At 29.3% G+C, this 16,691-nt stretch overlaps 1 protein-coding gene across 1 annotated transcript; it reads right to left on the bottom strand.

Moving 5' to 3' along the window:
* Positions 1–207: 207 nt before the first annotated feature.
* LOC112692892 lies at positions 208–687 on the bottom strand. Its single transcript, XM_025567712.1, has one exon. The coding sequence runs from the start codon at positions 685–687 to the stop codon at positions 208–210; it is 480 nt and encodes a 159-aa protein (XP_025423497.1).
* Between the last annotated feature and the right edge of the window lie 16,004 nt (positions 688–16,691).

The raw sequence follows: 16,691 nt of genomic DNA, 5'->3' as shown, positions 1-16,691 counted from the left end.
TCCATTGCCAGCTCCAAGTTGTTTTGTCTCATCTACAGCACAACGTCGCGTAGCGCACTGAGTAAACTCTCCTTCAGTTAGAAGAGCATTTTCGCAGATGTTATAATGGCCACATCGTCAGCGTAGGCTATCATCTCGGTGTCTGTAGGGAGTGGTAAATTCAATAGGTCGTCGTACAACAAGTTCCAGAGGTCTGGTCCGAAAACCCTAACCCTGGGGAACTCCGCAGTTCATATATATTCCACACGTGGAACCGACTTCTTTAGTGAACGTGATTCGTCTATTTGACATATACTGGCTGAGGATGATCCGCAGGTAATTCGGTGCCTCGATTCTTTCCAGGCGTTGCAGAATTGTTTCCCAAGGGACGCTGTTGAAAGTATTTTTTATGTTCAGCGTGAGCATTCCCACAAATTCATTTCGTGCATGGCCTCGACCGTTGGCATTACGCACTATGGTCAGTAGTCTGGACATTGCATCAACTGTTGATTTTCCCGATTTGAATCCGTATTGATTGTTTGCTTGCACACCTGCTCTTTTAAGATGCTCTCGTAGTCTGCGGGTGATTGGATTCTCAAAAAGCTTGCTTGAGTCTATCATATATAATGGTCGGTAAGCTGACGAAAGTTTTTCATGCAAGAGGGTAACGAAGATAGTCCATCTGATAAGTATGAAAAGTGTGTCCATTTTGTCAACCAGATTCACACTAAACAGCTTAGACAACGAACAATTACAACGTTTTGTACATCTTCCACGTCAAAATAGTAATTTTATTTGTGTTATTTATGTAAACATTTTTTTTTTTTTTTTTTTTTTTTTATTTAATTTAATATCTTCTTTTCAATTAAGTGGTTCACGTGTTTAAAATAAAAACTTTCTTTTATATAAATATTTGTATTTTGAACTAATTTCGGTTATTATTGGCAATCACTTAATGTGGGTAAATGGAGCTTGCACCAACGTGCCTAAATGAATTGGAATCCACTATATATAATTTTTAAAAATTGTACGTCACAATATATAATTCTTTAGTCTAGTGTTTTTCAACTTTTTCGACCCACGATCCACTCTTCTTACCATTCATTTTTCGCTCGCAGCCCATGTAAACTTCGTTATCCATGAAAACCAAAAAAAAGTTAAAATTCCTTAATGTATGCCAGAGGTTATATAACTGAATAAATTAAAACTTATATTTTTATAAATACCTAGATAATATTTAATTTTAAAAAACCGAATAACAACTTTTTTCGCTAACACCTTCCCTGTGTGTTAAATTGTATTTTTTGATTTGCATAAAATTGTTAATCATGAACAGTACTGAAAACTGAGGATTTACCTATACTAGAAAAAACAGGACGAAATACAACTTGTAAATATTTCGTCAGAAAAACTGGATACAAAGTCAAAATTCGGAATGCTTGGCTATTCTATTCTACAACCTATAGGATTTCGGTCAAGTTATAACCACAAACTACTGGTTGCGAACGTATCAATCCATTATATAATGATCAACTGTCCAAAATTCTCAGAATCATGCAGGATCCTCAACAACCCTTCTTTACATCATTAAACTCTCAACGGAGACTACACCAAAGCCGTTTTTACTTTTTTTCTCAAAATTTAAGTAGGTTAATTATTATTGTTGTTGAAGCTTAACATTCAATACAAAAATTTAAAAACATACAAAAATAAGGTTTAATAGAAAATACTCAGATGTAAGAAATTGTTCAACGATATGCCCTGCTGAAATGTAAAATGATCAAAGTGCAAAAAATAGTTAAAACACAAACATTATGATTTTCATTTAATATTTAATACATAAATATTTGAAAAAAATGAAATTATAATAATAGTTGGTTAATAGTATATTTTTTAATTTAAAATTATAAAAGTGTTAAAAAATATTGTGAGTATTAGTGATCATATTTGGCCATGATACGTACAACACAATTGAGCTACTTCAATATTTTCAAATTTCTAAAACATTACCAAACATTTTTCTTAACATTGAATAAAAATATAAACGGTAAAATTATAATTTTATGATTTATTTTCTTAATATTTACACAAAAGTATTATAAGAATATCGAAATTTTATGTAATACTTAATTGTATATCGTGTAATGTATTTTTAATATACAACTATTTTATACTCTTAACAAACATTATATTTCCGTCGAATTATAGATAAGAATTTTCCCATTTATGAGTGATTTTCACTAACGTATATTTTTATAAGTTTATAATTAAATAATAAACATTGAACATATTAATGTATTTAATTTTTATAAAAATATACAAATATTAATTGAAAATTACAACAAAGATGACCAATAATAAATAATAAAAACTTTTGCGTCAGTATCGATAACTATACTGTTTCAATTGTATGTTGAGCTATTTTTTTTTTTGCATTCGCATTTTAAATAACATAAAAGTGTAAATGTGTGAAAAAAAAATATAAAATTAACTTCAAATTATTATATTCCCAAAAGGGATATATATGTTTTGACGGCTTCAATACATTTGAATAAACATGTTGCAGAGGACAAAATTCCATACTTCATTATAATTTATTTTATATTAATATAAATATATAAATAGTTTTGTTTTTATGAAGTAAGTTATGTTGTACATATTACTTAAAAAACACAATTTCCATGAAAATGTTTTGTTATTTTCTAAAAATAATAATATGGAGATACCATGGTAAACCCATTAATCAGTCATGGTAGAAAATGCGAACGTATAATTTTTTCTTACGATAAATGCATTCGTTCACTCGTAAACAGGACTCTCCGACGTGAGCTATGTAAACCTGCTAACTGTGTAATTGATCACACTACGTTTTTATCGACTGCACGTTATTATTTTACACGCAACGCCAATTCTCTCGAGACCTCTCTGGTTAAAAGACCTCTCGTCTTCTTCTAGAAAACTGCTTATTTCAATCTTTTACAATCTATTAACACAACCACGCACACCCCGGTCAAATGGTCTACCCGATCAGTGTGAGTGTATAAAATGCCTTTCACGCGGGAATTAATATGTCCGAATTATTTTTCAATTTTATTTTCTCCTGTACAATACAGCAATATAGCACGCAATAAAGCGTCAACTATGAACAAAAGTCGTTTGAAATATAAATTTTATTTTCAAAAAACCATTAAAATTTGTATTTTTTTTAATTAATCCGAATTAATAAAATAATAATATTATGCAAGAACCTGGCTTTAAGTTCACGAATCGGCTTAAAAACTTCGTAAAATTCGGCGTCTAAAATGGGATTCTTATAACTCACCTGTAAAAAAGTATCAGTGCATTATCTTGCGAATTTTATCAACAGAAAAATCATGTATACATCTTTGTAAAGATTTACAGTTAATGTTTCCAACAAAGTCAGAATACCGTTTTGTTGCAATTATTGTCAGTAGATATTTTAAACACACATCATGTTTATCTTGTTTTTTTTTTCTCATACACTTCTCGACAAGTTTTAAATATTCTATCAAAATCAAAATCACAACTAAACAAAAAATACTATCTAGATTTTAATTTATTCGATACAAATCAATTACCCGTCTAAAAAAATCTCTAATATATTACGAGTACATTCAAAAATATTATGAGTTTGATTTTATAATTAATTTTAAATTTATTACTCATGATGTTTAATAATAAATCATGTGTTCCAAGCACCTAATTTTCTACTTCTAAATAATAATTTTCTAGTGGTTTTATGTGTAGTATAATTGATTATTTAATAATACATTTATAATGTATAAATAATTTATTATACATAATTTATAAGAATAATATTTCATAAAACGATTTATATGACTATTTAGTGTAAGCATATTTTTTAGAAATATATTGAGTGAATTATAAATTCGTTATATTAGTTATTTAATCTAAATACTGTAATTTATGTGTAAACTGTTGAAAATGTTAAGTTAAATCGCATTTATGTACTGGATGTTATATTACGCTAACATGAAACAATTATGCAACAACGCATCGAAGTGTAGTTAATTATATTTGCTCGTATTTCACAACTAAATGATTTATTTTACGTTCTCGTTTAACATATTTCTTCATACTAAATTCAACCAGTAAAAATAACTTATTTGTCTTACATTTATTCCGAAATAATAAAGTTATAATTTCATTTCGCATCTGGATGTAATATTAAGATAAATGATTCTGAACTGGAATTCTTATTCATCTCGTATTATAAAATGCATCTTGTCAGAAAGTTCCGAAACCCACGCAGATACTCACATTTCAGCAAGTCAGAGTCGTTATAATATTGTACGTTTTCAATAAGATAATACAATGAGACGAATTTATTTCCAATGTGTATTTAAAGCATCGGGTTTTGATGATATCGTACGGCAATAGCGTACGTGACTAATACGAACGATATTTCTTAGATATATAAATGTTTGCAAGCTGTAAACTCAGTGCAAAATATCCTTTGTGATTTGTTCCTACCTAGAAACACAATAATTAAACAGGTTATTTACAGATTATAGCGATTTGCAGTTAAAATTGCATTGGAAGTTTAACATGATACTAGATACAGTGATTTGGAGTTTTTTTTTCCGATACTTCCTCAGTTTTCAAAAAGTACAATTTTTTTCGTTGAATGATGAATTAAAAAAAAAGTCACACTATTTATTAAATAATATACCGTTCAAATAATCATAATCATTTATTAACACACATTGAACCTTAATTAATGATATTTTATAGTATTTTTCTCTTGTTTCAAAATAAGTTAATTTGAATATTCTATACTGATTTATTTCGTTTACAAATTGTACAAAAATCGGAATTTACAATGTTTGTCAAGTCTCAAAATATTTTTCTAATTGTATGACAATATCCAAACAAATCTTAGTAAAATTAATTAGTGTTACAGTATGCATATATTTCAAAAAAGTAAAAATAAATATTGCATAAAGAGTCAGATATTAGTTTAACGTCACGAAAAACATTAAATTAAATTATAAAAAAAAAAAAAAACAATAATTTTAGTAAAAAATATACCTTTATTAATAAGTAATAAATAGGAAATAAATAGGACTAAAGTCAATTTTTTTTTGTTTATATCAATCGGACGCTATAGGAGAAAAAAAGAATAATTCCTAGTACAGTATTGTTCTACCTAAAAAAAAATCCCTTCAGTGAACTGAAAAACGAATCGCAATGCAAATGTCAATTTCTCACTGCATTGCATATAATAAGTACGCAATTCAACAATTTAAGCATCCACTCAAACTAGACCAGTAGCCTTTCATACAGTATTTATATTTAGAAAATATTCGCACTTACAAAAAATATCAAACCACATACAGATACAGAGACAGGGTGAATAAAACGTATTTAAGAAAATGTAATTTTAAAGTGAAATAAATTTATTATAAATCTCATTTAAAAATCAGGTTGACTAAACGAAATGGTTTAAAAAGTTACTTATTATAAGAGGGAAAAAAACTTAAGTTCTACTTCTATAAAAAAATACTTATAATTTCATTAAAAAATTAATAAAATTATTATCAAACCAGGGTAAAAATGATCTCTCTTGACATTAAAAATATATATACATCAATTCCTGAATACGAAACAGTAAATATTGTAAAAAATAAACTTATATACAGTAATAAATCCAATAAAAATTAAATATAAGAAAACGTAGACACTGAGGTTTTTTATTATTTAATATTTAATTTAAATCAGTGCCGTAGCTATGGTAAACTACTCGAATTCTGTGTGCGAATAAAAATTTTGAGGCTCTTTATCATTAAATACTTTTGAATATTCGAAATTTTAAAGCCTATAATATAATATGTGGCCAGATGCTTGTATGCATGGATGTAACTCTGAACATCCAGTTTTTATGGAACTGGTATAAATGGATGTTCACAAAATACAAGAGTCAAATTTTTACTTGATTACTATTACTTTTATTTTCTTCTTATTAGTATAAATATAAAATATATTATCATGTCTTATGTGTTATATACTTTAATTTTTAATTATTTCATATTTATAAAGAACGCTGGAAAAACTTTGTCATATAAAATCAAAAAAAATTATAATTCAATATTTTTCATACCTATGTAACGCATAGAATATCGTGCTTATATTTAATATTACAATCATATTATGTCATATCAAGCTACGCACACATGTCCGTATGTACGCATAATTACATGAACGCATTTGAGCGTGTTTTAAATAATAAACAAATGTGATAATCGTAAAATTGAGTTGGGGGAGAGCACTTTCGAAATCTATACGAAAAAAACCAACTGTTCAACAACTACAAGACAATGATCATCAGCACGCTTTGTTTATGATCAAAATTTTGAGTTTTTTGGCCGAATTGAACAAGAGGTACAAGTTCACATTGTAAAAGTCACGTTATTGTCATTAATGGTTAGTTTTTCCGGTCTCAGAGACTATTGGCTTTCAGAAAGAAAACCAACCTGAATACTTGTCTTAAATTGTTCAAGATTTCAGTAATCGGTTTATTTCACGAGGTCGTCAAATGTAGACAATTGGACGACGAATCAAACAAAGTAAATACTTTAAACAAACAAAAAATCTAAGTAAAAAAAAATCATAAATATCTGTCGAATATTTTTCAAGTGATTGTACGGCGAAAGGAGTTTCAATTATTTCTGTTTGCATTCCTAAGACGGGTAATATTTATTTATTCATATTTTTTCGTTAACATTTTAAATTGTACGTATTCTGTCACTGCTAATTTCTACAGTGCACCGCTTCGCGGAATTTCCGAAACCACATGAATTGATCGTTCTGTAAGCCACCGATGATCAATCAGCCTTGAACATATCGTGTACATCAATAATTCATTTTAATTTTCTGATAAATATAAGTGTGATAACATAATTCACAGTCACAATAACGGTACTTTGTTCTTATCGTTCCGACTGTCGAACTCGATTTTAATTAATTGTTTCTGCGATATTTTACCATAAAAGTGTTATTGAATACCATGAAATGAAAAAATATTTGATTCACAGGTAATAGATAGGACAAGTTAACAATATTTTTAATTCGATTTTTCGATTGTTTTTGGATTCCACTAAACAGGTTCGATTTAAAAGGTTCACATCCGTTCCTCGAAAATAGAATACATTTTTTAATGAGTACGGTGTGGAAATCTAGCTCAGAGTACAGATTTCGATCACTGTAAAAATTAACTCTGTGTTTTTTTTAGCGTCCACTAGTACAAATAATAAAATGTGATTCAATTATTTTACCTATCTAGTTACGACCTATTACTTTATTATCTAGCTACTATTGTTTATCAACTCAAATAGTCCGACACAATACATTTGTATTCAATCGTTGACAATAATTAATATAAATTGTAAAGTTTTAAAGTGAATTAAACAGTATTACAGTAAAAAAAAAATAAAAAAATATAGCTGACCATAACTTTGAAAAAAAAATGTTGTGAAAAGTTCCATTAACGGAACGCGGAAGACATTGCGGTTTTACGATCCAGTGCTTTCCTTTTACGTAAAAGACACATTTTCGGGTTAGTATAACATTACGACCGTATAATTTCACCGGAGATCGCACTGCACTTGTCCTTTGCCGAGTCTACAAATGATTTTAATAAGGATCACGGGAGCCAACGAAGAAATTCAGTCGGACAGAAAAAGAAAACCGGCATTGTTACTAAACCGTATCTTCCTCAACCGTGATTCGGGTTCACACCAAATTCCATTCAACGAATCGAAAAAAAAAAACCATTTCAAAGCGTCATAATCACATTGACAATAATATTACGAACGTTACTATTATTATGATGTAACATCGAACCGCGACCAGTGTCCGATCCAAAGACGTCCTTTTTTATTTCCGCCTTCCTTCCGGCATAGGTTTCACCGTTGATTTAGCACCTCGACGAGATCTACGTACACCTACATCGTTTTCCGTTACGGTATTTCCGTACGGAATTTTCGCGTTTCCGGTAAATAGATTTATCAACGTACCGTTATCTCCATGTTTATGCGTCGAAATACCAAACATAATTTAACGACCCCCGCGGTGTGTGTGTGTGTGTGTGTGTGTGTGTGTGTTTACGCGATAGTACGCCCGCGATAATAATGTTACTGGTCACCGACCGAGTCCGGTCCCCGCATAACATCTTCTTTTTCCGGTAGAAAACATTAATTATTTCGAAAATAATTAAACCAGGATCCCGCCAGCATGCGGTGTGGCTCGGGAATCATGGCTTACCTGAGTGCCAGACCTAATCCGGTCGAGTATGCACGTGGTGCATCTGTAGAGACTACACCAGGCATGTCATACTCAAAGTATCAAGTAGGCCAAATATATTGAATTTTACTATTTGAACTGCACATAAAAATTTAGTAAAAAAATAAATATTTTATATAAATTTTTCAATTTTATTCTTTATGTTTACGAATACAGCAATTACAACAAAATTAAAACATTTAAAAAATGAACATTAACATATAGATAAAATATAAATCCTACTAATTATTTACTAATTATTTATAAAAATAGGTGTTAAATAAATTACAAAAAAACATATTAATAATTCTTTTTAGACGATATTTGACATATATTTTCTCCCCCCAACTTTTCGATTTCGGGAGAAATATTATTTGATGAAACCACTTTTAATTCTCCGTGGAGCTCCGTTTAGATGTGTGTCGGTTAATCTAGATCTAACAGATTAAAAATTACTAATCTAAAATCCATATAGATACGAATATATTTATATTTATTTTTATATATATATTATATATAAAACCATTAATAATTCTTATTCGATTATAGTTAATCAGAAAATAAAACAGTATAATTATGTATACCAAATAAATCAAACACTAAGAATCTAAGATAGTCGTGACACGACATTAATATTTTATTATTTTTTTTTTTTTTTTGTTCGTTAATATTGGTAGACGCGGGTCACAAAAAAATGAGCCGCGGGCTGCGTGTTTGACATGACTGCTCTACACGAATGGTTATCTCGCGGGGCGTTGCTCGATGCATCTGCCACTCGACGTTTATCGCCAAACCACTCGAGTCTACCTCTTGCCGGATTCGGTCCTGGGACATTATTATATTGCCATTATTTTAAGCTGTGTGTTGATTGAACGATAATGGACAACTTACGAGTTGCCCATTATCGTCAAATCGATTATGATATTATTTGAAGTAACTCTGGTTCTTCCTATTCTAGAATATTCCCAATAAAACTATTTAGTTGTAGATCATTGAGTTCTCATTCACCGTTTAAATCTTCTCCGACATATTATATATTTACCGTTTATAAGCAGTATAGATTGGCATAAAATCAGAATCGGTAAAAAGCTCTATATGATGTACTTTTATTGTTTCTAACCATAAATAAATAAATAAGGGATATATAAGGGATTATATTATAACCAATCAATTGTAATGCGCACCCTACACGTGCAGCAATTTAAAATTTTTAATGGAGTTGGGCGCCAATTTGTAGTCGTATTGACTGCAAATAGTTAAGTATAATATGATATAATAATAATTATACCGTTTATTTATTTAATTTACAATTTTTTTAATTTTAATATATATCATGTAATAATAATAATAATAATAATATTTTATACTGTCGGTATTTGATGCGGCAAATACTGACTATAGAATATAAAAAGAATATCGCGGAGGAACACGAAATCCCATTCACAATTATAATATTGGTGTCTGTACTAACTGAAGTACCAACTAACACAACAAGACTTATTACCACTGGTTTTTTGGTGATCTTTACAATGACACGGCTCACTCGGATTCAGTGGTAGCGGCACTGAGGGACACGGTATCACTTACAGGTTGATACTAGACAGGCGGCACAGCGCACTCGTATGCGGTGGCGGCGGTACTAATGATACGGCGGACGACGATGATACGACGAGTGACGCAACAAAAGTTACAGCTAACACATTACTACCCGAGAGAGTGACAATCCTCTAACTAAAAGCCGAAAAGAATGTGCATCGCTAACTTTGTAATGTGATAGCTGCATGCTCCGGAACAGTCGATTTGCCGGTGTGTCCGATGAGTATATATGACCCATCAACGTATATTAACGGTGTTCGCGGATCCCGGGGCTGTAGACGATGCAAAAAATCATGTACAATAGGTCATAAGCTAGACAAAACTGTGGGACTTGGGTTTGACGGATTTTAATTTTGAAAACAAATTAAAAATCTTGAACATCTTTACTAAAACTTGTTCGAAGGAATTTTTATTATTACAAAAATTAATGGCGTACTTAAATACTTAAAATACATAAATTTCTGTTTTTTTAAATTGTCAATATCTTATTATTATTATCTTATTATTTGATTACAATATAAAAAAATCCTCTGGTCAATCCCTAGCTAACATAGTGACTTAATTAAATCTGTTTTCAAAATTTAAATTCATCAATCCCAAGTCTCCCAATTTTGTCTAGATTTTTGGCGTTTTTGACATTTTATTAGCGTGGTGTAAATTTTCTTCGTGTTCATTGACCTGTGCATGCACGTATGGGCATCAGAACATTTCTAAAAATTTTAGTACCTAGCCGTAACATAAATATTAAATATTACCCGCATTTCGAACGATTATCAGTCAATTAGAACTAATGACTACGGAAATGAAATAATAATGTATTGTAACAATTACAATCATTGCAAAGTTTAAAATAGATCATAATAAATTAATTTATGTTAGCACAAATCAAATAGAACTAGTTTTTTTCAACTGTGTAGCCAGTCAAGTTTAATTTTTCTCGTCAGTAATTTTTTTTTAATTTTAAAATGAATAAAGACTGGCGTTTGAGTAAAAAAGGACGTCTCAGGCTATGTGCATTACGGAAAAAACCTAATTTTGCCAACTTGAAACGCAAAAAACGCGAAGATCTAAAAACAATGATGAGGTAATTATAATGTATATTGATTGATATATAGTGAATATATTTTTTGTATTAATTTACAAATTAAAATAATTTTGTAAGTTTATTTAGATTGATAAATTAATTGATTTAACAATGGTGTATGTTTTTTACTTTTTACCTATAACAACTTTATAACGTTTTTGAGTAGAAATAATACTTTGATTTTTTACTTCAGCCCCTCTTTGAAAGGGAAAATTCATCTAGTTGGTACTTTGGGGAGTCAGAAGTAAAAGATCAAGAAGTTTTCAAAAGCTTTAGGAAAAATCATAAAAAAGTAACGGAAAAACGTGAATTTTTACGTATAATCAGTTTTTGACAAAATCAATTTTTTTAATTTGCTGTACCTCAAAAACGAATCATTGTAAATACTTGAAATTTTCATCAAATGTTTATATTAACCGTATCTATTTACGATTACATTTTCAAAATATTTTGAATTTTTTAAGATATTTATAGACATTTGAAATTTTTGAAGTTTTTTTGTGCCTATAAAAAAATTTAGCAATCCAAAAAATCTTTAAAATTTAATAAAAGGTTTATTATAAGTTTTACTTATTGTAGTAAAAAAAATCAAAAATCGTTAGTTACAATTTTTGTTTATAAGCATTTAATGTTCAAAAGTATTTCTTCGTGTTTATTGAATTGTGCATGCGCGTATGGACGCTAGAACATTTCTAAGAATTGTAGTATTTCTAGCTATAACATAAATATTGTATCGTTTATTTATCATAGTACCAAAAACATTTTTTTTTTAATTTTCTTTTACTGTATGCTTATAAAAAACGAATAAATTAAAACAATTATTTCCCACAAAACATAGACAAAAGAATAAAGAATTCAAATGCGTTTTCAAAATTAAAATCAGGATTTAGTTACCGGATGAATTTTTCCTTCCGCTTTTTGGTTCGAATTTGCGAAAAAACGACCAGCTCTCAGCAGGCTTAAATGGTTAGGTAGGTAATAAAATAATAATATATATGTATATATAAAATCTAGATTTTTACATCCGATTGTACAGTCCAAATAAATAAAGTCCATATTTATACAATCCAGATTTTAAATTCTATATATATATGGTCCAGATTTATATGCGCTCCCACAGTATTATTTATGTCTTATAGTACTATACTGTCCAAACTACTGCCTATATTATAATAATATTGGATCAAAACGTGAAGATGTGTGCAAATTAATATAATGTAAAGATAAAATGTTCATTTTGATTATTATTGTAGTTCCGGGAATTCGATGTACAGTGGTATGATAAACGCGATAACGGATTACACACACTAATGTTCATTTACTATTCACACATTGACACAGCCAAAGTGTTCATGTGATATAAAATGCCTAAATATTACTCCTTAAAACATGCTACGCTCCAGCCCCCTTAATTGATGGCTGATATCCAGAGAATCTGTTGCTGCCTTTGACCGTGTATTGATGGTGTTACAATGGTTAATTATCCCCTTTATGGCGATAATTAATCATTAATTGAATTAACATTAATCATTTAAAACATTTTTTTAAATACAGGTGCTGCACATACGCCCTGTTGGCAATATCTTGAGAGTGGTGTGATTACGTTGTTACTCTTTGAGGGGTAAATGTAGTAACGAACGCCATCTATGTTTCCATAAATGGTTTCGTTACACAATGATAAATTAATAATTTAATTTTCATTGGGGTATATTGACACCTGAAGATTTTACCCAAACAGTTTTTTTCAATATTTGTTATTATTAAAAAAATGTGAGGTATTTAACACAACAATAATAATAATTGTTGTTGGTACGTATTTGAGCTTTTATTTTGATAACATGTAATAACATAAATAAATTTAATTAGTTTTTTAAAAAAAACTTTGAACCAACAATTCTATTGCATTGGCAATAACTGGTAACCACTCAGTATTGAATTGCGTGTTAAAATGGGTAATCATATAATATAATGAAAGGATGTACTGATAGTGCTGTAGTATGACTAAGATACAAAATTTTAATTTTTATCATCAGTTTGCTAATTTACCCTTGTGACAAAACTTTCCTTATCCTACGTCAGCGGAAACACGTTGGATCGGTTTGATAAGCCTAGAAACGAGTGTGGCTCGTCTTTTCCGACTCGGGTAACTAAGACCGATAACTCTGGGAAAGACACGAGTCGCGCCTCACCCATCCTATGACGCACTATACCAGACCCCGTGCCACGATCCGTGGGATCTTGCATCACTGCCTACCATCGGAAAACCTTGTGGTTTAACACTCGATAGTATAATTTAAAGTAGGCCGATAACACAGAATATGGTGGATTAGATTTAAATTATTAAATTAAGTATTCCGTGACGATAATTCTTGGGTTTAAGATATAACTAATCGACCCGTCGGCGTTTTAAGTTCACGCTATCGCCGAGACGGTTTTCAAAGAAATTGTTACTACGTACCGATCATGTGTAACCTTATTTTAAATTATTTTTGATCCCTGGAATTTCATGTTTATATTGATCAAACACAATATTGTTTCGCACATACATCGATGTAGGTCCTTACTGCTCTTATAACATAGGCGGGACCACATAAATCATAAATAATAGAAATTGCGGAATGATTATAAATAATATAATATTCGCAATAATAGAAAGGAACTATTAGTTTAAAACAGAGGGTAACGCAAACACATATTATGAAGACAAATAGTATGTAATAAATATTAAAAACAACTATTATAGACAGGCATTAGTAGAATATGTGCAAAATGCGGAATTCACGAGGTCAACTGATACAAGTATTCTTGGGTTGGGCACACAAAATACAAGTAGCATCAAACTAGAATGTCAAATGACAAGTGATTTAGTATTTACTAGATCTGATAATTACTAGATATTATAATATAATATATTATATTATATATATTTAAAATAAAAACATTATGCAACATAGAATATATATTTAATTTTTCATGTTGAACCTGAAATATCTAATGAGGATTTATTAACATTTGAAAACAAATATTGAAAATTTAATGAAAATTTAAAATCGTATACCTACCTAATTGGATGTTTGGAAATGTAAAACCAAAGGAAATTGAACATTTATAAATTATTTAAATTTTTAAATATTGAATAAATATATCTATGCTGTGGATGACTATCATTTTAAATAATAATTAACGATGTGTAATTTTTTTTTCATATGTTGTATTGTAACTAATATGTAAAAAAAAATTTTTGAAAAATCAAGTAAATATTGGTAAATATAGAAAAACTTGTTAAAATAAATTTTTCACTAAATTGATTTTAGTTATGTAGTCATAACTACAAAAGTATTGTTACTAAATAAATGTTAAGAAAAAGCTATTAAAGTGAAGAAAATTGGAGAAAGTGATGTTAATACGAGTTTATAGACTATTAGCTGATTAAGATTACAAGGTAACATAAATTAAAAATATTTTTGGATGTATTTACATTGTGTAAACGTAATATGCGTGGCAGAGTTTTGGAAAATTCTTATATTTTATTCTTATTTATTAATCAATTTATTAATTGATCATTCAAAAAAAGATATAAAAAGAACTTTTGATCATAAACAATAATTATTTGCTGTGATTACAACAACTGCATTTTGGTGAGCAATTAGATAATATTTTAGAGTTATTATACGTTTAGGTTAGGTTAGGTTAGGTAACCATGATATCTCCAATTTACTCATTTACTCGGACTTACTACGAGCATTTGTAATGATATATTGCTTGAATTAGTATTTACAAAGTTGGAACATTTCATAAGTTACCGAGAATCCTATTATTTTCTTATCCGTAAATTCGATTTAAACGTTTATATTGCGACAACGATAAACATGAAATAGTTTCGTCTTGGTTCGTATTATGTTATTGTCGAATGTGTACAACAATAATGTGTCTTACGTTTTCTTTAGTTATATATTTGTATCTATGCAAATCACTTAAACCTGAGTTATTACGCCAATACGATTATTTTTAAACGCAAGTATTGAAATCATTGAAACAGCGTTTTCTGTATCTTTTCCGATTTTATTGGTAGGTAATACAATTTCGGTTCGTCGTCGTCGAGGCTAGATACGCTTACGGTGTTCTGCTTGAAAGCGAGATCTCGTATTTTTTTAGTGAGATACGAAAGAAACAGCATGCATTATAATATAATGATTATATTATAATCAATGATGAAAATGGAGTTCTCGTGGTATGACAAGACATACATTTGTACGGGTGTCAATAAAAATGTTATATGTATAAACAAAGATGCAAATGCATATAATTATCATTGGATCGCGCGAATGGTGTTGGAAAATTGTACGTGTACATACCCAACGCACTTATATTAGCAGCGTTAATAATAAATTATATGTAAAGAGTAAAAATAAGTATCCGTTTCTAATTAAAAATAAATCATGAATAATCACCACGTGTATACGTGTGTAATAGTTACGAATATATATATATATATACATATATTACCGTTAATGTCTGAATTTCAGGCATTGTAGGTAATGAATATTCGATGTCAGTATTGACGGTGCAGACCGTCACTGAAGGCAATCGGTGAATATTTCCGATATTGATTGATCGGTTTAATCAATGTTATTTTTCAGTTCTCGATTTATCACTAGTAAATACTTATAATTTATTTCAACTCTTATTAAATTATTTATGAAAGTTAATTTATTTGTGAGTTCAATGCAATAACCAGATTAGTCCACTTCTGAAGACTTTAAGTCTGATTGTTGTACCAAACATATAACAAGAAAGGTTCGCTATAATTTAATAATTGTTCTGATAATTTTACATGTTTGATTATTCCACTTATACGTAGAACAGTTCCTGTTTTATAATCTCTAGTACAAGTCAATTTTCAAAAAAAAGGACTATTTGGTCATTGCACCAAATATTTCAATTCAATTGTATAACACATTTTCAGTCAAACGTTCTTCGTTAATGGTTTATATCCGTTGTATGGATACGTAACGTTTATTTGTAAATTGTGAAATCGTAACTTTTATTAATAATGAATTCATTCAATTGATCAAAAAACGTGGAAATAATATTTTTTTTTTTTTTTGAGTTTCGAAGAGATTAATGAATGACTAGCAGAAGTAAAAAATTCTAAAATAATTTTGAATACACCTGATTTAAAGAAAAATCATAAAGATAATAAAAACGTTTATAAGTACAAAATAATATCAATAAGTGTAAAATATAGTTTTATTAAGAGTGTAAAATGTAACGAATCAGGTGTCCTTTATTACGTAATTAACGGGAGTTTGTTTGTAGTGTTGGGCAACAATATAATATCGTGTATTGAAAATGTGTCATGATATCGATAGCGTATCGAATTATTGAAATCATTGTCCATCACTATTTATTTGATATCTTTCATACGTGTCATATGGCTATTGGTCATGGTGGTCGAGATAGGATGGGATCTGATCTTTAAAAAAAGTACTGTAATACTGCGAAAGAAGCAATTATAATGTACTTTAAATATTGTATTTAGTTAATACAGTTAGACCAAGTAAGTCGACCAGATTTTTTGCATTTATAACGGTTGGGCTTACATAATGTACTGCAAGTACACACATCATATTCGCTTCTCTTAAAGATATTTGTACTGGTGGTACCTCATTAGGCTAAAGAAACACCTCTTTGCATATTATGAATTTTT

Source organism: Sipha flava, unplaced genomic scaffold, assembly GCF_003268045.1.
Source record: "Sipha flava isolate LNK unplaced genomic scaffold, YSA_version1 117_pilon_pilon, whole genome shotgun sequence".
In the NCBI taxonomy this organism is placed as follows: domain Eukaryota; kingdom Metazoa; phylum Arthropoda; class Insecta; order Hemiptera; family Aphididae; genus Sipha; species Sipha flava.
The sequence above is the reverse complement of the archived record's forward strand: the minus strand, read 5'-3'. Positions and strand labels throughout refer to the sequence as shown.

Excerpts from the sequence above, each read along its gene's own strand:
- LOC112692892 (XM_025567712.1), bottom strand. The coding sequence starts at position 687 with ATGGACACACTTTTCATACTTATCAGATGGACTATCTTCGTTACCCTC.